At 35.6% G+C, this 26,950-nt stretch overlaps 1 protein-coding gene across 1 annotated transcript in view; it reads right to left on the bottom strand.

Annotated features, from left to right (window-relative positions):
- Window positions 1–9,258: 9,258 nt before the first annotated feature.
- Window positions 9,259–26,950, bottom strand: part of Asz1 (ankyrin repeat, SAM and basic leucine zipper domain containing 1) — a 44,931-nt gene continuing 27,239 nt past the window's right edge. Inside the window, exons 5-13 of the mRNA XM_034519258.2 lie at window positions 25,773–25,884; window positions 25,136–25,270; window positions 24,397–24,521; window positions 23,476–23,551; window positions 22,488–22,544; window positions 21,441–21,550; window positions 13,689–13,794; window positions 12,715–12,828; window positions 9,259–9,692 (exon numbers count right to left, since the gene is read on the bottom strand). Of these exons, the coding sequence (XP_034375149.1) occupies window positions 9,540–9,692; window positions 12,715–12,828; window positions 13,689–13,794; window positions 21,441–21,550; window positions 22,488–22,544; window positions 23,476–23,551; window positions 24,397–24,521; window positions 25,136–25,270; window positions 25,773–25,884 (988 nt within the window). The 3' untranslated portion in view covers window positions 9,259–9,539. The remainder of the gene's footprint in view (window positions 9,693–12,714; window positions 12,829–13,688; window positions 13,795–21,440; window positions 21,551–22,487; window positions 22,545–23,475; window positions 23,552–24,396; window positions 24,522–25,135; window positions 25,271–25,772; window positions 25,885–26,950) is intronic.

Raw genomic sequence — 26,950 nt, 5'->3', positions numbered from 1 at the left:
GACTCAGGCAGGATTCTGAGACCAGCTTGGGTAACATAGTGAGGTCCTCTCTCACACACAGAGGCAGTAGATAAGATTCCCTAAGTGTAACTGTTGAGGAATATGCATTTCAGATACTGGAAGACAGTTCAAAAGAAACCTAAGTGAAAGTAAATATGCAATGAGTAGGAAAATGGCTTGTAGACACAAGAAAGGCTTCATCTCACTAGTAAGCAGAAAAAACGCAAAACCACGTTCACTGACTGCCACAGACAGGATAAAATTTAAGTCCATTGATATTAACAGTTGGCCTGCTGTGAGGGGAATGAACACACATATTGCTAGTAAGCCTGTAAATTAATGTGAGGTACTCTAAGACCCATATAGCAGGAATGCTGTCAAACTCTCACCTGGAAACAGATGGCGGGATAATTCAAGATGGTTTGATTTACAAAGACATTTTAAGAAGGTGTGAGCCAAGGAGCTGTTACCACTCCCAGACCCAAAGGGGCAAAGGGAAGGAATGAAGGGCTTGGGAGCCAGAAGGAGCAAATCTTACAGACTCTGTCAAGACAAGAGCTGAGCCTGTCAGTGAAGGGCCACAGACAGCATGAAATCTTGTAGGGAGGAAGCCAGGTGAATTAACAAACATCTAGATCACATGTCTGCCAGCTAGTTTGCTGGGCTTCCTCATTGGCTTAATCTAACCAAGAGGTGAAGGGTGGTCTATAGATGTGACCCTTCAGGGAGCTTCAGGAACAAAGAGGCCCTGAAGGGAACAAATAGGATACCTGTTAACAAATACTTGTTATTTGTGTAGAAAAGAAATTGTCACCTGTTTGTGTAGATGTATGCAAGGAGTGTGGAGAATAGGTCTGTTCAGATGACTAGAGAAAATGTAACAATTTTATTAATGGGGAATAGGCAGGTTTAAAGGAGAGGGGTGACGTCAGTGTGACATCCTGAGGTACATCTTGCTGGCTCCAAGAGCACAGATGGCTTAGATTTTATAGAGAAGTGTTTACTGTTTCTGATCTGCAATTGATGGCGAATCCCTGCCTCTGCGTTCACACAGTTGATGGAAAGGGAGAGGAGAAACAGGAAACACCTTATCAGGAAATTTGCTCTTCACTTGAGCTTTCAATGCTGCCTTCTGATGAATTTGTGCTAGCTTAGAGCATTTAAGGATTTTTAAGGCTGGCATCTGCCTGGTATACAGCAGGGCCTTGGGTTTGATTCCCAGCACATGGGGAAGAGGAGAAAGACAAAGAAGAGGCAGAGGGAGAAAGAGAGAGAGAAGACAGAAGAGACTTTTAATATTTTTAACATATCACTGGTAATTTGACAATTTTGGCTTCTTGTGTGGAATATAATGTTTTCACATAAAGTGTTATATTTTATTAGAATTAGCAGCAATAGAAAACCACCATTTATTTATTCAGTGTATATCACATACCAGGTATTACAAAAAATTTTTAAGTCACTTAAATTTTATAATCCTGGTTTCATTAAATATATTTATTCAAATATAGGTTTTTATTAAATTAGCCAAGTCACTAATATAAGCTAACTTCTCAACTAAAGGTAACAATCTTTAGTGATTGACATTGGTCGTGTGTGTGTGTGTGTGTGTGTGTGTGTGTGTGTGTGTGTGTGTGTGAAGCAGGAGTGTTCATGTGCTGGAGAACGTTGGACATTAGAAGTCTCCCTCAATTGCTTTTCTGCCTTCTGTTTTATTTTAATTTTTCCTTTTGTGTATGAAAAATTCTGTTTTCCTTGAAGTTGTCCACCAACTCCGGCTCTTACGAACTTTTTGTCCCCTACTCTCCACAGATCCCGGAGGGAGGGAAGGGGTATAGCACAGACATCCTATTTAGGCTGAGCACTGTGAAGTTATGTGTTACTCTCTGCACATTGTCCAGTTATGTGTTACTATGTTAATTACCACTCACTGAAAGAAGCTTCTCCGATGAGAGTTGAGCAATGCACTGTTCTCTAGTCTTGCAAGATGTTCTTAGGAGTCATTTCATTGCTAATTTCATTAAGAAAAACAATCACAGTTGCGTTTCTCCTAGGGCCCATTGCCTGTCTAGTGTCAGGTATGGGTTCCATCCCATGAAGAGGGCCTTAAGCCCATTTTTAAAGAATATGGTTGGTTACTCCAACAAACCTTCTGAGCCATGTCTTTAGCCCTATTCTCTTCATATAGTCTTTCTATCCCCGTTGTTTCCTCATTCGTCAAAATATCACATGCTTTGGGAACATGGCTCCCTTTAGCAGAGGAAACTTTCAAAGTATTGGCTGATAGGTAAGAATTGTCTTTTATTCCTAAAGAATGAATTGAAGGGCACATTTTGCATAAACTTCAGGATGCTTCAACAAGAACAATAAATATACTCTATTTTCTTTTATTTTTCTTTTATCTTTTTTTTTGGGGGGGGTTTCGAGACAGGGTTTACTCTATTTTTTCTATGCTATTATTTTTACCTTATCTAAAAAATGATTTAAAGACTGTGTAATTTAAAATTTTTCTGTTTGTATTTTAAGTTGTCTTGCTACAGAAAACTCTGAGTGTTCACAGTATTATTTCCACTACAGTATTCATTGTAATATTGTTACTTACATGGCATTTATGTATCTTACCACTGAAAATTCTTGCTGTCTTATTTTAATTATCCTTATATTGGCAGAAGGGAAAGCTGTGCATGCACAGTTTCAATTGGTTTAATTGAATAAATCATAAATCTGTGATGAGAATTCACCTTTAAATTTGGCCTACATCTTTTCTAAAACTTTTCACACATAGGGACCTTTGCCAATTTCTCCTTTGTTTAAGCTGTTTTTGCAGAATGTCTCTGTAGGAGAGTTGTAGGCTGAGACTACTGCCAGGAGAAAAGATAAGCACATTTATTGCCACACTGTGGAAAATTAGTAGAAGACAGAAAACAAAACAGAAACAAAACAAAACAAACAAACAAACAAAAACCCCCAATTCTTTCCTGTAAGCCTTACAATTTTTTTAAAAAAGTCTACATTCTTAACACCCATTTCTCTTAACAGCAATAGTAGTTAGATCTGATAACTTATGAAATATATAATATATGTAGCTATAGTGCACATACTAAACTAATTGTGTAATGAATTGAAATGCTACTAAAGTTTGTAAAATACTGGAAACAACCAAGTATTAACAATAAATCTCACATGTAATATCTCTACAACAATAACAACAACAACAAATACTTGTGAAGGGTTTGATTTAGCAAGCATTAAATCCAAAGGTATGGATTCAAATTTCAGAATTCCAAACTAACTCTGTTTGGATGACGCTACTCTGGATCACTAAGTTTGAGAGACAATCTATCTTAAATACAAGGAAACTGAGGCCCAGAAATTGCGCAAGTTTCACAACAGGGCTGAGACCCAGAAGCTTTCTGAATGCCTCCCTGTTAATACTGAGGCCAGCAGCAGATTAGAGCTTGTGAAAGAGTGTGCAACAACAACAGACATAGTCTGAGAAAGGAAAAGACTAAAATGTTAGAAAGAAACAAAAAAAAAAAAAAAAAGGAAGAAAATCCATGTAATCATCATAAATCATCCATTGAAAAGAAAATGATGCAGATATTAGCTAGTGGGCTGAGCTAGAGATGGTGCCACTCTTAAAGTTTCTGTGTATCCCCCGGAACTACAACCAGGTTTGTTTTGTTTAGGATACTGATAAGGCAATCTGCATGTACAGGCGGAGAAACAGAGCACTGCTCAAAAGTTTAGAATTAGTTTCTCTAATAACTAACAAATGTATCACATAAGTCCAGTATAACATTTTTGTTGGCATTTGAAGTGAATGCATTACTCACTAGTGGATGTGCCAACAAGAAAATCCCCACCCTATTTCCACCCCCTCAGAGCCGCAAATTATTATTTATTAAGCAGTGACAGAGGGACTTGGAGTGCAAAACAGAAGTCATCATGGTTATCGAGGTTCTTAAAGATTAACTGTCATTGTACTGTTAAGATCAAATAAATTCTGGCCCTATAAAATTTCCAATTAAAAAACCTTCAATTTTAATTTTGGTATTTGAAAGTCTGACTGGCTTTGTTTAGGGGCAATACCCTTTTCAACTTTTAAATACCTTATTTATCACATTGAACTGATTTAATTAATTTAAGTTAGAATTTAATTGAAATACTTCTTCACAGAAAAGTTTTACTTTGTCCACTATTTACCTAAGCCTTATATATTATCTTTTAACATATACATATATACATATATATGTTAAACATCACACATAATATATGCATACATACATACATACATATGCTTAAACTGGGTAACTTTTAAAGTAGTCTTAGAATTTTCACTGTCTTATCACACACAAACCTTACATAAGAATATTCAGCTAATCATAATTTCAGTTAACTCAGTCATTCTGGATTTCTGATGGGGTTGAATACATATAGTCTCATAGCCAATCCTGGCTATTTACTTTGAGAGAAAAGATTTGAGTGGATTTTTTTTTTTAAATGGAAGCTGGATTAAGTGGTCTCTTTTTCTTTTTCTTTGTTTTTTTTTTTTTTTGTTTTGTTTTTTGTTTTGTTTTTTGTTATTTTGTTTTTTTGAGACAGGGTTTCTCTGTGTAGTCCTGGCTGTCCTGGAACTCACTCTGTAGACCAGGCTGGCCTCGAATTGAGTGGATGGTTTTCAGCTGACATTCATTCTAAAGCCAAGAAAAAAGCCAGGTTCAGAACTAAGTGTTTTAGTTCGGAGAGATGACAGAGGTTCTGGTTAGTCAACAAAATGATGGGCTGGGTATTAGGACTATCTTGTACCTCACTGTTACAAATTTGTATAATTACGCTCTAATTGTATTTTTGAGAGAAAAGTTTTAACAGGAAGGGTGATATGTAGGAGGAGCTAAGGTGAGAGGAAAAGAAGGAGTAAGGAAAGGGGGAGAAGGAGAGGAGAAGTTAGGTGATGAGAGAGAAAAAGAGAAAGGGGGGGAACATGGATGCAGATGTTCACATGTCTCCACCAGTCAAAGATAGTTGATATATCTAGGTTGGGTATTGGGTTACACTTCTGATCGAGCATTACCAAACTTATAAAGCCTTTAACATTTTTTAAAAAATTGTATAAAAGCAAAAAAAAAGGGGGGGCATGGACTAGGGGTTTTCTAGGGAGGGGAATTGGGGAAAGGGGATGGCATCTGAAATGTAAATAAAATATCCAATAAAAAAAAAGAATATTCAGCTAAGGTTTATGTTGAGGTCTTGTCTTTTACTGTTTATTATAATGCGAAGTGCTATTCTCTGAGAATGGGAGTTGGCAGGTAGCCTCTGAGACTGGCCCTGAAGTTAATTCTGATTGGTGAATAATACCAACAGCCAATAGATGGGGAGAAGAACTCTGGTGGTGGTGGTGGGGTAGGTTTCCTGGGCTAGAGATAAGGAGGAGAAGAAAAGGAGAAGGCGGGGGAGTGGGGTGCATAGGATAGAGAAGCAAAAAGAGTAGCCATGGCTTTTGGACCAAAAGAACATGGCTTTGAGGGGTGCCTAATTGGGTTAAGAACAGCCAAGATGGAACATAATAACTAGTAAGTGATAATTTGGGGTTATCATTAGGAAAGTAGATTCTAACAACATGGAGGGTAGGCAGTTGCCCAGCTATCGTACTGCTTAAGGCATATTTAAAAATATAAAGCTGTGTGTGTGTGTGTGTGTGTGTGTGCACGCACATGCGTGTGTGTGTGTGTGTGTGTGTGTGTGTCTTTCATCAGGAACATAAATGGTCAAAGGCAGGAAGGAACCTTACGCTGGGATTTTAAAAATATTTTTTACATCAGGTTTACAAAATGTTTTTAATGATAAAAATGAAGCTATAACATGTGAATATGTAACACGAATCTAAATAAATACCTGGAGACGGTAAACAGCAATGGTAAAAGCTATCAGTTACACCAAGTCAATACCAAGTTTCCACTGAGAGGCGCTGGAAAAAGAAGAACAAATTAAACCCAAAGCACGCAGAAGAACAGGCAGAAGCATAGCTATAGATAGCAAGGGCTAAAGCAACACCAGGGAGAGAAAAGAAAACTAAACAAAATACAAGAACAACAGAAAAAAACGATATGCCCCAAAGTCGGCTCTTTGCAAGTTAACAGTAGAGAAACTGATCAGAGAGAAAACATGGTGTCACGATCAGAGAGAAAAGAGGATGTTTACCAACCTTAGGCAAAGGAACTCTAAGAAGGAGTTGAGGCAATTAGAATACTGTCAAACTTCTGAAAAAGTGTTGTTGCTGGTGACCAGGCAGATTACATCTTTGGGGCCCATGTGGCTCTCTTGTGCTAGTTCTGCTCGGTGGCTCGAGTTTCTCTTAGTAGAGAATGCAGCTAGACCTTTCTTGGATTTCAAATTTTGTGGTGTCTCCCCTTGCAGATAACTTCACAGATAACTTCACGTAAAATTCCCTCATGTTTCCTGCTCCTGGTACAGTGTCTGGCCTCCCAGAGTTCCTTCTGAAATCTGATAGGAGGTTCCCACAGCTACGGATGATAGCAAGGTGTTCCTCACACCAACTCAGGTAGTAGCTGGGCTCACTTGGTCCATCTCTACAGGAAACTCTGAGGGCCTGGAGGTCTGAATGCAGGGAAAGAATTGCCTAGGCCGTTCTGAGTGTGCAGGGTACCCATGTACTGCATCCTCAAAGCAAACTCTTTCAAATGAGTTTTTAGATACTTTCCCCCCATGAGTCTATAATGGTGGGTGGGTCTGGACAATTCCCAAGAAACTTGTAATGCCTCCTACTGTTCTGGTTTCTTTGCAGTGACATTACTTTAATCTCTCAGCAACTATGTATTCTTTGGCCCCAACTTTACATGCCCCTTTCTGGCTAACTTAGAACTTTCTCTACTCTTCCTCCTCTGCTTTCTGTTTACAATTCTCCCAGTAAATTTAAGCTAAAAGCAGGGTGCTATACCACGGGCTGTATACTGTGACCTTGAAAGTTCTTCAACCAGTCTATGTTTAAATTGCCATAATTAATATAATGTCAGTCTACAATAGAGGTCTCATTGCTTTGTGGAACCTCGTAAGTGAAGCCTTTATTATCTACATGTCTATTGGCAAATCTGGCCTTATAGGATCCCACCAAACTGTCAGCTCAGTTCTGTTCACTGCATTCTAAGAGTTTTCTAGTTGGTTTCTCTGAACTTCCCTAAGTCACTTCTAAAGCCTCTGAATTTCACATAGTCAGATATAGTGTATATCTAATTCCAGTACTTTTTTCCTTCCTGAATTAAATTTCCTGAAGTGGAAGTTTCTGGATAGGTGCTACAGACTCAGTGGCAAGGCCCACTCACATGGTGTTTTGTTGAGGCAAGACCTGTGGGAGGACACGTGATGTTTGGAGAAAGTATAAAAGTACTCAATGGACAATGATGGTGTGCTTGCATAGCTAACCTTTCAGTGCTTCATTGGTCTCAAATCTTCACCTTCACTGATCTTCACTTTGTTAAGAGAAGCACAGCAGAGAACTTCTCCTGGCATCCTGGCTGGTCCTGGCTGCTCCCACTGACTCTCCAAGTCTTCCTGTCTCCAAGTCCTGCCTTGAGTTCCTGCCCTGACTTCTCTCAGTGATAAAGTGTGACCTGAGAGTTGTAAGTGGAAACACACTGTTCCGGTTGCTTTGGGTCATGGTGTTTTATCACAGCAGTAGAAACCCAGACTGAGGGGCAGTATACTTCCTTTTCAGATACTTATATCAGCAGGAGGCTATGATGGTTCCAAAGACAGGAATACTTTCTGATTCAGGCTAATTAAAATAACTTCCAAAGACAGCACCTATCTCTGTGCTGGAAGGAGGCACTTGAGCTACCCATTCCAATTATTTCTATTCCCACAAGCTCATAATAAAGTCAACTCATCAGAGTGGGAAGGGACTACACTCCAGATATCAACTGACTTTACATCATAAGGTAATCCTTATTTATTCTATTGATACTTTACCCAGAGGAATAATTTCTATAAATACAGAATGCCCAAATTATTTTTAGTCTATAATCTGAAAATCAAACTGTAAGGCAGCATCAATGCAGGAATAATGCTTTCAGAAGACGTAACTGCAGCTGAATAAGTAGTATTCATTTCCTCACATTTGGAGACCACTGGGGCAGAGTTCTGAGTATTGTAAAGAACTCTACAACAAACCCTTTTGGAAAGCAAGCAATATAAAATTTTCACATGTGATAGCTGAGTATTGAGCTTGATTTTGTTAAGAAGAATAGTCACCTATGCAACCATAAGAGAGAACATCTTTTTCAAGTGCACTGAAGTAAAAGACCAAGTGGTTAATCATGTAGAATGCCTATCTTCTTTTTATAAAGTTTATTTTGTAAAAGGAAAATTAAAATAACATGTAATAAATGACTTCTTTTTCAAGTGTGTGCTTAAAAAAAACTTTCATGTTTCTATCTATTTCTTGAACTTTCTTGAACTTGCTTAAGTAGGAGATATCACAAAAAAGCATGCTTTGCTGTAACAGTTGTTGACGTGTTAGCCAGCCTTCACTGTGTTCTTACTTCAGTGGTACCTGGATGAGCACCTCTGAAGAATGGCGGTGAGCCCTGCGGCCTGGGATGAACAAGCAGGGGCTGCCACTCATAGTCAGTCCTGTGCTCCTCTCTCGCCCTGCACTTCTTCCCTTTCTTTGCTGTTGGCTCTTAACTGTAGACATCTGCTGTTTTCAGTACAGCACCAAGTCAACCAGGACTTGAATACCACGCTGCCTGCTAAGTGGGACCTGCCTGATATTTAATCTAAATTTTAAAATTTGAATACCAGTATTACAGTTCAAAAAATAAAATTTACTTAGAGTTAAGTACTTATATACCAAATACCATTTACTTTCATAATATCTCTAAAACATTATATACAGAATATTCAGCAAAAGCACATAAAATGCTAATATATTTATGCCTTATATTTCTTATTTTTTTGCATTCTGAATTTAAAATACTTTTTCAAATTACTAGTAAAGATTTTCATATTTTACTATTGTTTTCTCTAACACTTTCAAAATTACTAATTAGTAATTTTCCTAGCAAAGTCATGTAAATAAAAAGTAAAATTATATATATATATATATATATATATATATAATAGTATAAAGATCATATAATAATGAAAGGAAGTAAGGCCTAAAAGGAATATCAACTTATGAACTCCTCATAAATACTCTAAGCTTTTCATTATGACAAATGAGCACACTTTCTCTGAATGTAAAGAATAGCAAACATTTATTTTGCATGTGATTTAGTCAGGTTTAAATGAAATAATTAGCCATAATTTATTTCTTGATTGAAATGAACATAAAAATGTAATAAAACTATATAATTCAAACTGAAGTCACTTTCTAAAGAAAAACTGTACTTTATGTTATCATAATTTTTCCTATGGAGTTTACGCAAGGAAATAAAGCTATGTTGTACCACAAATGATTAAAAGCAATGCTAGGACACTTTGAATAAGATGTACATGCATAACTTAAATAAGTATTAGTATTATTTTCTCTGGAAAGTTAGCTTGCAGATGAAAAGCAGCAGCCCGAATCCACATACTGTAACTGCTGACCTCTTCAAAATTCGAGTCTTCCATGGAGATACCTCTTCTACTAGTGGGATATGAGTTGGATCATTTTCCCGTTCATTCTGCATCTAATTATTACAATTGAAGACAAGAGTTAGTAGAGAACATATTGAAATGAAAACATTTGTTTTGAAACAAAAAGTTCATAGTAATTCACCAGTTTTAGATGGGAGAAACTAAAAACCTCACAACAGATTTAAAGTGAACATGCATGTCTTTATCAGTCTTTCATAGATGATTATTACTTATATGTTAATAATAATTTTATAGATGATCACACTTAAAAATGGTGTTTTTAATGTCATGAGACAATGTTCCTTTCATTTCAACTTAAAGTTTCTAGTTTATCTATAAGGTCTAACAATCGGTTTATTTCCTTTTGAATTATATTCAATTAGTATACTATAAAAGACTGAGCCATTCTTATAGCAAGTCTACAACAGAAGTTTAGCAAAAATCAGAAGACAGTGCATTGGAACTGCAGGAATATGTCTAAGCAGTTTTCAGCAATGAAAGTTGACTTCCTAGACTGCTTCTGAACTCCCACAGAGATGCATTTTGTGAAGAGGCCTCCCAGCAGTGTGTGTGTCAGCAGGGGTTGGGGAGGAAGAGGTAGCTGCTTGCAAAGGGTCAAGAGAGGGAGAGTAAGCAGAGCGCAAAAGATCTTGAAAAGATAAAAAGAACTGGACACATTCATAGAGTGGTATTTACTAGAAACATCCTGAGCTGGAGTGACGATAGAAATATTTTCAACAATAGTAGAAATACTGCCTTTGAAATTCTACAGTGTAAATATTTAATTTTAAAGTCTGCAAAATTAATTTCAAATTTATAGTACAAAAATGGACTCTGATGCTAATCTCATTAAGACTGTAATCCTGGTTTAACTTCCAAATGGCTTCATTCAGCAACAGATTCTTTTTTGACACTGATGCTCCATTTACTGAATCCTGAGACAGTCATTCCCTTATTAAACACTGACCTTTTCTGACAGGAGCTGTCAGTGTGTTGGTTTGAAAGAGAATGATGTGGTGTTAGAGGCTAGCCTTGACCGCTCCTAGCCTTGCTTTGTTACCTCAACGCTTATCTGGGATACCTTGTATATTTCTTTGCAAAGTTCCTATTAGTAAATTTTAAACTATTAAAAACTTAGTAAGTATGACAATATAGTCCCCAAAATGGAAGCCTTCCAGATTTCTGAGTAAAATCTCATTATAACTAAAACTGTCCATGTAGGACTAATTTAGAAAAATCAGTGTATTTACTTGCTCAAAAATAAGACTTTTCTGACTAAAGAACTATACTTGCTATTGTTATAGGCCAATCAACATACTTCCAGGCTAGTTTTGAATTCTTGGTCAAGAAGGGTCACAGAAAAAAATACTACCTATGTAGAAAAAAAAAAGATGACGGTTCTTTTCACAGGCCTATATTATTAAATGAAATGCTATGATAGCTAATCATATCCTGTTTTAGGTTAAAGCAATGCTTCTTTATTTTTCTGACACACTATACTTTGGTTCTCTCTAACTCCATCTCACTGCCACACTACATTCAGGGCTTAGTTTGGAAAACCAAATTAGTAGTCACTCCTGCCACAAATATGGTTTTAGGAATTTCCTACACTTAAAGTGATACTTTCAATGAAGTTTCTATGTACACATCTTTTACTTTTCCATGAATGTTCAAGAAGAATATCATGCTGAGTAAGATTACATCCTCTTTCCTTCAGTTGCAGCTGTGAAGGGGGAAGCGAGGGTGCATGTGGCTCTACTATCTGTGCAGTCAGCAAGCTCAGGCTCTGCCTAGCTTGTGGAGGCATCTGGTGAATGAACGAGCACCACACAGAACACAACTCCTACAGCACCTCTTCCACTGAAGGAGCTGACTTATTTCTAAAACTGAAATGCACCACTTCTTTCACTGTTTCAAGCATCCTCCTTCCACTAATACAGCATTTGCTTCACAACTTTGTTCTAGGATTAAAAAGCTTCTTTGATTAAATATATTTTAAGGGAGACAACAAATTACCTTGAACATAAAGTTTGCTCTTAAATTCTTTGATAAAATATTGGTGAATATATTAAATGAATCTTAAGCTGAAACTGTAAAAATTAGATGTGTCAAAATAGTTTTGCAGACAACGAATTTATTCAGTAAATCACCAGAGACTCAGAGGTGATTTTTTAAAGGAAACTCAGAGCGTCTTTTCACTTTATATCCTAGCTTCAGTAAAGGCTATTTCAACAGCCTGCATGTTGGTATAGACATTTTTAAAAGTGAAAAAACAACCTGCCTTTAAATCCAGACATATGCTGCTCCTATATGAATATAAAGACAATAAAGAATGTTCACATTCTACAAACAGTTAATTATAAAACATGATATAGAGTCTGGCCAATAGGAATAATACTTCATTGCCAATCTTACCTCATTAGCAGAGCCAGTCAGCATTTCATTTGCCCTTTTTGCATTTATAAAGTTATAAGTAATAGTGTAATTTCTATCTTTAACAAGTGAATAAATGTTTTCAATTATTTTCCATTGGGTTCACATTATTTTTTCAGTGCTGAGGATTGAACTAAGGGTCTGGTGTGTGCTAAGCAAACACTCTACCCCTGAATTATGCTCCAACCTGAATTACAGAATATAGAATACACCTTGAATTATAGAAAATAAACATACCACAATTATTAAAGTGTTGGCCTAGTATAGGATACTTATGGCACATACAGGTTTGGAATAAACTCTTAGCAAAGGTATCACTATTTTATGGTCCATGGCCATCTGGCCAGACTGTTTGAAAGGGGCTGGATAAGCAGTTTCCCACGAGGCTATGTTTAGTGAACTCTACAAAGACTGTCATCGGGTTGCTGAAGAGAAAGATGAGGAGCACACGTCCCTTCAGCATATCCTTCTTCAATGCCCAACAATTCCTCATGTGCCCTTCTCCCTTGGGAAACTGTCCTTTTACCAATCCTCCATGTGTCCTACTGGCTGTCTCTGTTAAAACTGCTTCACTTTCCAACATCTTGCTGTCAAAGTTTTCCCCCATTTGCAAGAATGTTGACATTAACTGTATACATATACCTTCTGAATCAACTCCTTCAGTCTGCAGACCTCTTCATTCAAATCTTCAACATTACTAACCAGTTCTTCACAAACTGAAGTAAAATTTCGGGGAGAAGCCCACTCCAGTACTATCTGTTGATATTTCCAAAAGTTATATTAAAAAAGTAGAACTAGCCTTTCATAATTTATACACACAAAGATTATCAGACACTCAAAAAGATTAAATTATAAAACTGACTTTTTTTTTCCGAGACAGGGTTTCTCTATATAATTGACTTTTTTTTTTTTTTTTTTTCCGAGACAGGGTTTCTCTATATAATTGACTTTTTTGTTCAGAATAAATCTTGGTAACAAAAGTAACTCAGCAATTTTATACAAATAGTTGAATTAGCTTGCTATACAAATTTTCTAAATACATATTTATGTATAGAAATATTAGTAATATTTGTGGTGAATAATTTTCCAAAAATTTAAAAACAGACATGATTCTTAGAGTAGTACTATATATTAACCAAGGAAAAAAAAGTTGTTTAAAAATGTTCATTATAGAGTCTCTAGTATAGACAAACAGGCAAAACAAAAATTCAAAAGGTCTGCTTTTACAAGTCAGAATCTATTTATAATTTCCTTGCTTAAGAAAAACTCTATGTCAATACAATTTTTAACCAACATTCAACATGTTGTTTTGTTTCATCTTTCACGTGGGTCTCCTAACAGTTTTTATTTTAATCAATTAAATCATCATTAACAACAAACAATAAGGTCAATAGAGAGATCAGTTTACATTTTGGCTTGCCTTATCCTCCCTTTGCTTGAGGCTGAGGGTTGAAGGTTCTGTGATCAACTACATGTAGCAGAGACTATTTCAACGTCCCTCTTCAGAGCTCATGCTGAAGCCCTGACAGGACTCACGAGGTCAGAACTGCCTAGTGAGCTTATGTAACCTGCTCCTCCACACCACAGTTCCCACAGAACAACTCTTCCTTAAATACCTTGTGGGAGTTTACGGGCAACTCAGTGATGATGTTCTGCACAGCTGTGATTAAATGGCCACACTGTTTATTTAATTTCAAAAGAAAGTTGAGGAACTCATCACCACTAAAGAAAGGAAACAACAGGAACCAGTTAAAAGTAATTTATGTTATTCTATTAATATGCCTATAAATTTAAAGAGATTTTAAAAATTACTTACTATATAATATGTATTTGGAACTAAAATATGCATTAAGTATAAGAGAAAACCAAGTCTTCAGTCCCAAGAACATTGGATTCCTTTACTACTTCCTATTTATTACATAGATTTTGTGGTATGAAAATTGAACCCTGGACTTTGCACTTGCTGGACAACGTCTGCCACTGAGTTAAGGCCTTTGTTCCAAGAAACTCAAATTTCAAGATGAGATACAGACACATAGATAATATCTGGAGATATACACACAAAAAGGAAGACTAAAGAACCAATATTAGAGTATCAATCATGGAGGATAATGAATTGATTATTTTTACATGAGTTATTTGTTTTATTTCTCATCAGTGTCTGAGGTGACAGACACTGATGGCTCAGTGGAGAAGAGCACTGACTGTTCTTCTAGAAGTCCTGAGTTCAATTCCCACTAATAATATGGTGGCTCATAACCATCTGTAAATAGGATCTGATGCCATTCTTGTGTGTCTGAAGACAGCTACAGTGTACTCATATAAATAAAATCAAGCTTTAAAAAAAAAAAGAAAAACTGAATGATATTAAAAAGAAGAAAGTGTAAATCTTATTATCACATTTATCCTGATTATCTGTGCATGCAAGAGACTTGATACAATTCAGAGACAGTGAGGGAACATCAATAAGAAAAATTTTATTTTATATCCACTAGTGTCTAACTAGATTAGTTCTGAGTTCAACTCCCAGTAACCATATGGTGGCTCATAGATTAGTTTTCCTTCTGACATGAATGTGAGCACAAACCAAGGTAGCCACAGTATCAAAACTATGATCCTGAAGATCAGAGAGAATAGGATGAATTAAAACAAGAGAACTGAGAGCAGTAAACTCAGCATTTGGGGAAAGAAAGTAGCCAGGCAAGCAGAAGGAAACAAGAGAGGACCACTCTTGAGGATGGACATGAATGGAAAAATTCCAGGAAAGATGGCTAAGTACCTTCAAGATCCATGACTCAGGCAGACAGAAGATACAAGGACTAAGATGGCTTTCATGACTAACAGAGGCCAGCTTACAGTGGAAATTACACTGACACTCAAGAAATCCAACAGAACAAATAACCATCATGTTAAATAAGTAATTCAGAGAAAGAAAAGACAAATTAGAATGGATAGAATGCACAGAATGCCACAGTCTAGAAAAATGGGAAAACTAAATAACTATATAGTATATTAACAGTATCTACTAAAATAAAAAATGTAAAAAAAAATCCTCAACTATGGGACAAAATACTACTTTTAACTCCAAACAACATTATTATATAAGATCTTTGGGTAAATCCTATACAGTTTTACACATTAGGATAAAATTCTATTAAAAATCGTGCTGTGGAGGCACATGCTTTTAATCCCAGAGCTTGGGAAGCAGAGGCAGGTGGATCTCTTAAGTTTGAGACCAGTCTAGTCTACAGATTGATTTCCAGGAAAGCAGGCTATACAGAGAAAACCTGTCTCAAAAAACCAACCCAAACCCAAACCAAACCAAAACACACACATAAGAAAACAGTGCTGGCTCCCAATGAAACTAAGAATGAACAATTCTCTACAGCACCTTACTAGTACTTATACAGCATATTTATTTAAAGGAAGCTTGTTGGCTATTGGGCTGAAAAACACAATACAGAGCTTGAACTCTATCTATCCAGGCTCCGACCTCATGGTTCCTTCCTTTCCTTTTTGTGTTTGGTCTCATGTAGACTGGCATGGCCTGGAACTCACTGTGTAGCTGAGGAGATGTGGAAACTCCTGACTTTCCTGGGCCTACCTCCCAAGCACAGGGATTAGGGGCTTGGTTCACCCCATCTTTTTAGTTCTTTTAAAAACCAAAGAGAAAATACATATTGTTTAAGGTCTTACTGCTTTATTTACCAATAAAAACAGTATTTATAAAAGCGTTATCAAAATACATATTTTTTCTTCATTATATGTCTTGAGTTTTACCTCATTTTTACTCTAGAAAAAAAAGAGGAGAATACAGAGATCAACAAGAGTGATTATTTGTGTTGATTTTTGTCTATGTAATATCTGCACACAGTACACATATAACTTAGAGTTTAGTGCTCTTCTGATACTTGAATTTTGTTTACTATCAATAAGTACTCAACAGGTGATTCATCAGTGCCATATATATTTAGCATAACAAGTTCAAGGAAATTAGTATCCATTAGAATTATTATCTATAATATCAAATGGTAACAGGTATAAAACTATAGACAGGTTATCTAACATAAACTTATCAGCACTTATTCTGAAGACAGTAAGAAACTTAGGAAAATAAGAAGAGAGTAGCACTTGCAAAGTTAGTCTTATTAAATGTGGTAGTTTGCATGAGAATGTCCTCCAAAGACCTGTATGGTATCTTGGAAGACTAAAGGGATGTGACCTTGTTGGAGGAGTATTGCTGGAGACAGGCTTTGAGGTTTAAAAAGACTAGTGCCATTCCTACTCAAGGATGAAGATGTAAGCTCTCAGGCATTGCTACCTTCCTGTCTTTGTCCTGTTCTCAGGGACTCTGTCTGAAACTGTAAGCCCAAATTAAATGCTTTCTTTTATAAGTTGCTGTGGTCATGGTATCTATCTTAGTCACTGTCCTATTACTGTGAAGAAACACCATGATCAAGATAACTCTTATTGAAGAAAGCATTTAATTTGGGCACTTACATAGTTTCAGAGGTTGGTCCATTATTATGGTAAGGAGCAAGGTGGCACAGAGGCAGACATGGTTCTGGAGAAGGAATTGGAAAGTTCTACATCCTGATCCATAGGCAAAGGGAGAGACAATGGGCCTGGTGTGGGCTTTAAAAACCTCAAAGCCCACTCCAATCCTTTCAAACAGTTCTACTCCCTGGTGACTAAGCATTCATATACGTGATCCTATGGGGGACATTTCTATTTAAACTACCACAGTGTCTTACCATAACAATATTAAAGTAACTAAGATATTAAACATCATTAATGTAACTAAATGAGAAGAAAACATAAGCCTTTATTTTGACATATAATTTTTAGAGCCACTGAATAGCAATAGATAAGTTATATAAATCACAGCTTTAGTGAGTACCATTCATGTCACACAGTATACGTATGGTATCTCCTATCACTGCAGTCCAATATACAACCTATAGAACTTTGCACGTAGCCCTAGCAATTTGTTTGCATTTAAAAAATTCTAAAGAAGCAGATGTGACATGACAAAGGTATGGAAAAAATGAATTATTTGATCAAATGCATGTGTGTGTGAACTATGTTCATCTTTTCAGAGACTATTTTATTCCCCAGTGACACATAAATTGACCTACTTTGGCACATAAGACTGTGCAACTTTTTTGAAGAATATAATGTAATTACACAATTCTCCCTTTCCCCCTCTAGACCCTTTCATATACCCTTCCTTGCTTTCTCTCAAATTTATGTCCGTTTTCTTCATTAAGTATTGTTATGTATATACACAGGCATATATATATATATATATATATATATATATATATTTCTACTATATATATTTCTACTTCTATACAACCTGCTCGGTCTGTGTGTTACTTGATTATATGTTTTTAAGGGTGACCATTTCGTTCTGAATAACAAATTAGGAAGGCTATTTCTCTTCCTCTCAGCATTCATCGTTGCCTGTAGTTCTTTTGGCAGGTTGAGACCTCAAGAACCTTCCCCATCCACATTAACATGTGTATTGGTGTCATCCTTACTTAGCTTATGCTTAGGGGCAGCCTTGTCTGTGAGACTTTATGGGTTTATCTTCTGACATCCCTAGAGACATGCTCTCACAGCAAACTTCCTATTCTGAATCTATGGAGCCTCTGACTGTCTCTGCTGGGTGGCAGCGTCATTTCTCCTCTCTTGCTATGGAGGAGCATGCCCTAGTCTAGAGCAGTTCCTCTAGTCTGCTCTCAGAACAACAGGAAAAGCCAGTGCAGCTCCTCCACGATAAGAATGATCACAATGCCACTTCACCGTGGCTGATGTTTAACATTTATAAGCAGGATATGCCATATCTTAAAATTTTGAAGTCTAGTATTAATATAAAATTTAGTCTATGATTAATAGATTATAAACAGAAGCACTATATACTTGAGGAATATCTGAAAATAAACAAACAAACCACCTAAAGATAATAAGTGGCACTATTTTCTGCCAGGATATTTTCTTATAGTTTCTTCCAGTATTTCTACAACTAATATTATATTTAATATTATATCCTGTGCCTTTAACATATTGTAAATATTTTTTTCATGACATTAAGTTTCAAAATAATGTTAGTAATAAAAAAACCATGTTTATGCAATCTAAGCCAACCGTTTCTCTGCTGTTATTTAGAAATCTCAATTTAAAAATGTTTAGCAATAACAGAAAAGAATAAATTTTACATAAAACATTAGATCTATATAGATTTTTGAGATGTAGTAGTTTCTTGATGAACTTAGTTTGGAGACACTTTGACATATCCCAGTGAGTTCTAGGTAGCTCAGAGCTCAAAGAGAACACCTGAGGAGAAACTGCTGACTGCTAACTAATTTGTCCAAACTACTGTTTACATTTAAATTTGAAATGCTACAAACATGCCAAGGCATAAAAAAGTAAGTGAACAATATATGTGACTCCTTGTATTAGATTATTTTAGAAATTTGACACACACACAAGAAGTATCTTAAAATAAATCACAGGATTAATTGTTGAAATAAAATTATCAGGAGATTATAATCAATCAATTCAACTTTTTCTGCTGTTAGTTTTCTTATGACTTAATGACTAATTTCTTCTCTAAATGATGACTTTGAACAAATGGGAAGCAAAACCTTGTCTTTACAATCATATAAACACAGTCCGTGATTTAATAACAAGGTCAAATTCCTGGAATAGGTGCTTGACATTTTTATTTTTTAAAAAGATTCAACAGTTTTAATAAGTGAGCCATTTGTGATTCTACACTCCCTAGGTTTATTAAAGCCTACAAATACATTCATATAGGCAATTCCACTATCATAAAAATAACTAACAATGGTGATTCCAATCTACAAGTTAGTTACCTAGAACCTAGAATATTGCTTTATAAAATTAATGATGAATCAACAGAAATGTTGCAGATTTAAAAACATCTCCACTAAGATCCTCCATCATGCATTTAAATATTCAGGAGTGATGGTATTGCCTAAAAATGATTACACCAAATCCTTAAGTCCTTCCTGTTATATGGAGGTCAGGCAATGGGAAGAGTATTTATAATGTGGACTATTTAATAGTGTTTTGAGAAATCAGGATCATACAAATAGTTTCTTGGAAAGAATTTCTAAAACTATACAGAAAATTGTTTGAGTCACAGCTATACTGTGAAACTTAGAAGGCTACGTAAGTGATGCCAGCGTGGCATTTGCAAGTATTCTTATGGCACAGAAAGCCTCATGAGATGGTTATTTGATGGAAAAGGTGTTCAAAATTACCAAGCTGTTGGGAGAAAAACAATTATGTTTTATTTAGGATTTCAAAAATTTATGTGTTTATACTTAAATATAGGCAATATTGAAATACAAGATTATTTACAAAATGAACTCAGTAGTTGATCATATAATTTAAAAGGCAAAAGCCTTTCAGGTTTTCTAGTCTATATTTAAATTCTATCTATTCTTTGTAGCTATCACTCAGTTACTATGATGAGCCAAACTAAAAATCAATAGGGAAGTTTCTAAATACATATAAATCAAATGATAGGCATATCATTTAGACAATATGTGAATAAACAGGAAGCCTTGATGAAAAAACAATACATATAAAAGTCTGTGAAAATGACAACTCAATGTAGTTAATTTTTTGTGACATTCAATTACATCCATGGTGAGAGGGAAATGCAAATGGTCATGTGCTTAAATAACAAAAGATTGCTTGAACCTATAGTCCTCCACTTGGGAAGCTAAGGCAGGAAGGCTGAAGGTCAGAGGCTAGACTAGGTTACACAAGATCCTGTCACAAAACGAAAGGAGAGTGTGAGGGAGAAATACTAGACCTGTACCTCATTAACATGTAAAAGTAAATTCAAAGCAAGTCAAAAGGAAGGAAACAATAAGGATAACAGAAGTTAATAAAATTAAAAACAGTAATGAACCAAAAAGAAGGTCCTAGAGGCTAATGAGATGGCTCAGTGGGTAAAGCACAGGCCACCAAGCCTGATGACCTAAGTTCAAACTCTAGGACCTCCATGGTGACAGAGAAGGCTGATTCCCATAAGATGTCCTCTGCTCCCACATACTCACATGCCATGCACAAACCCTAGCCCTACAAAGAAACAAACAAGCTAAAAGGAATGTCTATCTCAAAATGTAAACCTCTAGCAAGACTAATAGAGATAAAAATGGGGGGCATCAATATTGGTAATGAAAAGAGACATTATAATAGAGTACACACATATCAAAAGAATAACAGGGGCAGCACCAACTCTGAATGCTTGTGAATTCAACCACTTAGGAATGGAACAAGTCTTTGAAAACCACAAATGACAAAAATGAAGGCAAAATAAATGGCTACAGCTTCAATAGTTCTGTAACTACTGAAGAAGACACAACTGTGATGAAGAACATACCCTAAGGTAATTCTAGGTCAAATTGTTTCAGTGAAGAAATCTGAATAAATGTTTAAAGAAAATCAACACTAGTCTCTACAACCTTGTCCAGAAAAGAGATGAGAATAGTAATTCCCTAATCATTTTGTAATGCTGTCACCCCAACACCCAAACTAGATAAAGCACAAAGAAAAACTCAGTAATGGCTCTTGTAAACTTAGATGCAATTCTTACATAGTGAGGCTGAAATGACGACGAACCTAAGAGAAATGCTTTCTTTGTGGCTGTTGTGAAAATATTAGCATATTTTCTTTTCTCCTTTTCATTTGTGTGTCTGTGTGTGTATGTATGTGTATATGTACCTTATATGGAAACCAGAGGGCAACATCAGATATTGTTCCTCAGGTATTGTTCATCTTGTTCTTTTAAGGCAGAGTATCTTGCTGGCTTGGGACTCACTGAATAGGCTATTCCAGAGAGCTCCAAGTCTCTGCCTGCCTCTGCATCCCCAGCACTGGGATTACATGCCTGGCTTGTCTGGGGCAGATGACTAGTTTAGGGACTGAATTCAGGGCCTCATGTTTGCATGGAAAGCCCTTTACCAATTGGAGCATGATTCCAGTTCCATACTTATCAGTTTGACATCTAACATGATTTAAAATGACTGAGAACTATGCTAGAAAAAAATGTCATATCATTTACATGAAGCTATTTAGCAAGATGCAAGGAAAAAAGTACAAATTGTTTCTAGGCAAGTTAACGAGATAGACTGTTTTGCTTTTTTGTAAAATAATTTAATAAACATTAACTTTATAAAATGCACCTGGTTCAGAGTATATCTAAAACTGTATATCTAAAACTCATTTTCTTGGGAAAAACAGTAGCATTAAGTCAAATACTCAGGCACTAAACTAAAAAAGAATAATTGGTTATAAATAATATTAATGTAAACTGACAATTTTACCTGATTTCCAATTTTGCCACTTCAGGTAATTTCCCAAAATTTATCTCTTCTACTTCTAGTTCCTTAAGAGCAGCCAAAATTTTCTGTTGGTCTTTACTTGTAATTCCATTCTAAGGAGAAATAATTTAAAGGTCCAGTAAGATAGTTATATATGGGTAATTTCATAGATAAATCTGTATCTTGCAAAATAGACTAATATTGGAAAATAATGTACTTAAATATATTATTTGCTTGTACCTCAACAAAGTTATATCATTAAATGGTAGGTTTATAAATAAATATAGTAATTTTCCACAACATAAAATGATAAATGTGATTACCTCAAAGTTCTATTATTAATTATAATTTAAAATATTATCATTCTAAATCATACAGTCTTTCCTCCAAAATATTGTTTAGGGTGATATTAATGATAAGTGAGAATTAACTTTTTTTAAACCTATATTTTACCTTCAGTGTTAAATTTCTTTCCAGGATTTAGTTAAGTAGTATATTACTTTGGTTTTTAGTTATAGTGTGGATTTCAGGTATCTCATTCAGATAGCAAAATCATTACTTTAAAATGTCCTCCTTATTTTAAAAGTTGCTCTAAAACTTCCCACACCTATCTTTAAACTATCAATGATGATTGTGACAACACAATCAATGCTAATTAGGAGACAATGTCTATACCCACATTAAAAGTCACCTTTTACTTCAAAGTAGCCTGTTTCACAAATCCACTTCCCATCTACAAATGAGCAGCAGTTCTAGTTAAGATATAAGAATAATACTAGGAAGCCCCATGCTCTAAGTCTGTTAAGTGTGTTTTAAGCAACTTAATACTGAGGTGCAATATAAACCTAGCACTCACAGTTGTTTCTAACCAAGAACCTACAACTTCATATGGAGGTACAATATACACCTAGTAATTCACTGTTGTTTCTAATCAAGAACCCACAAAAGATCAGTCTAGAAAGCCATAGAGTTTTAAAAGTAGAAAACAAAAGAATACGCCAGTTTAAAAACATCAAGGAATCTACCTGGCATTTTATAAGTGATACTAACCTTTGTAAGCTCGTCTTTCTTCATAGTCAGAAGGTGTCTTAAAGTTATATCCCTTTCCTGCATAAAAGACAAAAATCCCACCACCATTCAGTGTGAACAACTCACAGCAAAGCAGGAAGGAAGTTGTCACTGAACTGCTTTCTCAAGTACCTTCCGGGTGTTCAGAGAGTATGTAGCTTAAACTACATTACGAGTTAGAGAGTATATACTCATAAAAGCATGTAGTATCTAGGTTCCCAGAATCGAAGAAAATGGCTAGCACCCATGTCTGCTTAGAAAAAAGAGAATGTTCTAGAAACTTCTTGACAAGAATTATATTTTATGAATATTTAAATTTCAGACATCATCAGACTAAACTATCAGTAACATGAGTTTTGACCAAAGATCTTCTCAGATAGAAGTTTCAGCACTGTACAATGAATCTAACTCTGAAATATCTGCACCAATGTTCATATTCTTAGGAAAATTTGTCTTAAACAAGTCCTTTTCTTCAGCATCCTTATATATCTGGTAACAATTGCCATCTACTCAAACCCCACAATGCATGCTTAAAACACATAACAGTTCTTAGGATATAATCTAATCTAATTTTCAGCACAATATATACTTGTCCTTAGAGAAAAAATATTTAACTATCATATTTTAGTTAATAGTAAGATCAAATATCTGATACAGGATTGTCTGGTTCAAAGTCATGCTTCTAGTATTCAACACACAAAAAGCAACAACTGTAAACATAGGGCTTAAATGTGTACAGATTTCAAAGATAGCAGTTGTGAAATCCAGACAGATCCTGCTTCCTATAAATTTCTAGGTTAATAAAATTTTGAAGTGCTTATTATAAATTTAAAATAGGGTAGTCTAAAAATGAAGGAGAAATAAATGGTATGCTTGTGAATAAAGTTTAATTACATTCAAATATAACATGTTATGCTAAATATAAACACATGCATATATAAAACTCACTCTGCTTCATATGAAATCTCACCTTTAATAAGTCTGTCATATGTTCAAGTCCAAGGCCATGTAAAAATATTTCCAGATCTCCAAATGCTGTATATGGACTAAAACATCACAGCAAGATCAGTTTCAGAACAGTGATTTATGTGCATGTCTATTCAGTGCAGGCATGGAAATGAGTAACAACAAATCCAGGCAGAATTATTTGTAAGTTTACACAGAACATTTAAATGCTGCACCAAAGGAACAAGCTAGGTTCTCTCTCTGTCCCCTTCTCTGTCCCTCCTCCTATTTCCTCTTTCTTTCTCCTCCTCCCTTCTAAAGCTGACAAATTAAACTCAGGGCTTCACATAATCTAAGCAGTGAACTACATTCCCAATCCAAAACAAAGTTTCTTAAGCAAAGAAAGGGAAAACATGGGTGGTGATATCCAGCTCATCTTTCCTAAGATTTAAATATTTATCAGTATGTATTTGTCATGAAATGATGCAAATAGAAATGTCTTTCAATGCAATCAACATAAAATAGATGGTAACTATAAATGCAGTAACTAGAGATTGGTTTGTAGCCATGTGTTGAACAACGGAGTTCAGGTATTTGTTCTTTCAAATTTTGAGTTTATAAAACCAGAGAGATGATTAAAAATAACTAGAAAAATAAGTTCTAACACAAAGAAGTTTGAATACAAATACAATCTTGAGTCTCTTTAAAGTAAAATTTGATATTTTACTAAAAATGTATATTAAAGTCAGAGTTACTTAAGTAAATAACTAAATAAAACTCTTCTAAACTCTGAAAACAAGGCATCTAAAATCCAGACATTTCTAAATGGCATTTTAAAATGCATATTAAAGTTTAAAATACCACATTTCTTATATAACTTGCCAAACGTACTATAAGTAATAAAACATGCATTTTATATGCATTCTGTTAAGCTCAAACATATTACCTAAATATGTGATCTTTTTCTTTATCAGAATCTGTGGCCAACAGTTTACAAATGGTCTCTTCTTTGGTTAGCTGCTGAAGTTTTCCTTCCAATGGATTTAGAGTCAGAGAAAGAAAGTTGAAGATCTGAAAAGAGTTCCCAGACATTCAAATATAGTTATTATTATCCCTTACACTGAAAAGAAAGTGAACATATTATTTTTTATATCTAGAAGGAAAATTCTAACAAGGTGAGTGGTTCAGAGATTTATAACTCTTTATCCTGAAAAAACCTTTTGTAAAATCAAGTAAATGCGTCCTTAACCTAAAATAATAATAAAAGTACGCCAAATCAGAAATTCAAAAATCAAGGCTAGTGATTAATATTTTCAAGATGAGATAAAGTATTTAGACAATCATCTGTAAGTAGTAAGGCAATCCTTTCTGTAGCAGTAGGCAGCACGAGTATGCATTGTTGTACAGACCGCAAGTGTGCATCTCAAAGCAGCCTATTCCGGTATCAAGTCTAGGGACAGAATAAGGCTTTACTATCTTTTCAATCATTTAAATGACTGTGATATCAGTGCTTTTATTTAAAAGATGAATATTCTAACAAAGAAAGTTAAATTACCTGCTTGGAGAATAAAAAACTCAAGTAATTAATAATTGCTCAAAAGCTATTGTTATACTTATGAACTGCGACAAATAACATAAAAATTTACATGATAAAATGATGACACAGAAAGGTCACAGGTGAATACCTCAAGATGTTTGTTTCTTTTTGCAATCTCGCTTGGTGTCCTGCCATCTTTTGTCTGTAGCATCTTATTAGCTCCAAGTTCAAGCAACTTCAGAATTACATTTTTATGGCCCTGCCGTGCTGCCCATGTTAAGGCCTGTAAGTGTGGGAAAGAAGACTGTTTAAAAAGGGCTCCGTGTGAGACAGATAAGAGCTCTTTTCACCGGTATTTATGGCACAGTAAAGAGGAGAGACTAGCTAATTAGTGACGCACTCGCCTCATTGCACAATATAATGTAAACATTCGTCCAGCTGTACTTACGGATTTTACTGAACCAAGCACTGTTTTATGCAGTTAAGTAATGTCATGGAATAAAGAACTTATCTGCCACTACAGATGTTTTCTATGAAAGAATGTGTGCATTTTCCTGAGGCCTGGTTTTGTTGTGCATTATAGCTTCTTATCAAGGGTCAAAGAGTCCCTTCCTCTGTAAGCTCTGCCCATCACAGTGTTCTCACCCAGCCCAAGCCCTCTACAACTTTTCTTAACTCTTTGACAGTAAACATCAACCAAACCACACTAGGCATTTGTGTAGGTTCTTGATAGTAAAGTCTCAATGTCTCAGAAATAGAAGTCAGCACTGAAAAGCATTTCTCACAGTATAACCATTCTCATCCTGGGCATTAACTTCTGCTCCATGAGCAACAAGCAGAGCAACAACCTGAGTATGACCGTCTCGGGCAGCATACATGATTGGAGTCATAAGTCGCCTGCAGAAGAAGAGGGGACAAACACATGTGTTCACGTTACCACTAGCAGCCATTCAATTTTATGGGGATATGTACACAATATTGTCAACAATGTTTTAAGAGAAAAGAGAAGGCAACAAGAGCTTTTAATGTAGTAAGCAATTTTTAAAAACATAATTGAGTATCTCAGGTCTATCAACCATACTCCAGACCCCATGCTCAGATAGCCAACACAAATTCAACTCTATGGTTTGTGTGTACTTTCTGTTTTGATATTTTGTCTCAGTGGCTACGCTTATTTTGACCTTTGGTTTTGTTCTGGAGCAGGAAGAGGGAGGGATAGAGGGAGGAAAGAGAGAAAAAAGAGAGGAGAAGGAGAGAAGAAGGGAAAGGGAGAGGGAGAAGGGAAGGGAGAGGGAGGGAAGAGGGGGAGAGAGGTAGGTTGCTTGAGCTAGAAAATAAAACGAAGTTGGATGGGGAGGATCTTGGAGGAGTTAGAGGAGGAGAAAAGAATAAGATTGAAATATACTATATGTAGAATATTTTTAAATTAACAACTTTAACCTGTAGCAAATAAGCACAAATTACTTACACCATACTTTATTGTGAAGAAATGCACAAATGTATTTAAGTAATCCCTACTTTCTAAAATGGGTAATAAATTTACACCTTGCTCTAGAATTTAATCAGAGAGCCCATTTTGCTTACGGTGGGACTCCAGAAATGAAAGACACAGATAAGGCCCCATCTCACTGGATCTCCTCATGCCTTAATCTAGTCTATTATCATCCTATTTTAGTTTAGGACAGCATTTTATTTTGAGTGAGAACATACTCTAATCCAGAAAAAGATCAAACCATTCATTTGCCAAATACTTCTTGAGTATTTTCTGGGAGATATTAGTGGTTTCTCTATAACTTATCACTTCCTCATGTTAGAGATTCAATCCATCTACTCCTGGAATTTAGTTTCTGGGGCCATTCAAAGGAGACTACAATAATTCTATTTGCTGTATATGAGTGGAATGTAAATATAATCTGTCTTAAGGGAGATCTGACATTCTAGGCCCAGTGGTTTAGAGTCACCC

The sequence above is a fragment of the Arvicanthis niloticus genome, chromosome 15 (assembly GCF_011762505.2).
Source record: "Arvicanthis niloticus isolate mArvNil1 chromosome 15, mArvNil1.pat.X, whole genome shotgun sequence".
Taxonomy (NCBI): domain Eukaryota; kingdom Metazoa; phylum Chordata; class Mammalia; order Rodentia; family Muridae; genus Arvicanthis; species Arvicanthis niloticus.
Note: the sequence above shows the minus strand (reverse complement) of the source record. Positions and strands in the feature narration are given on the sequence as shown.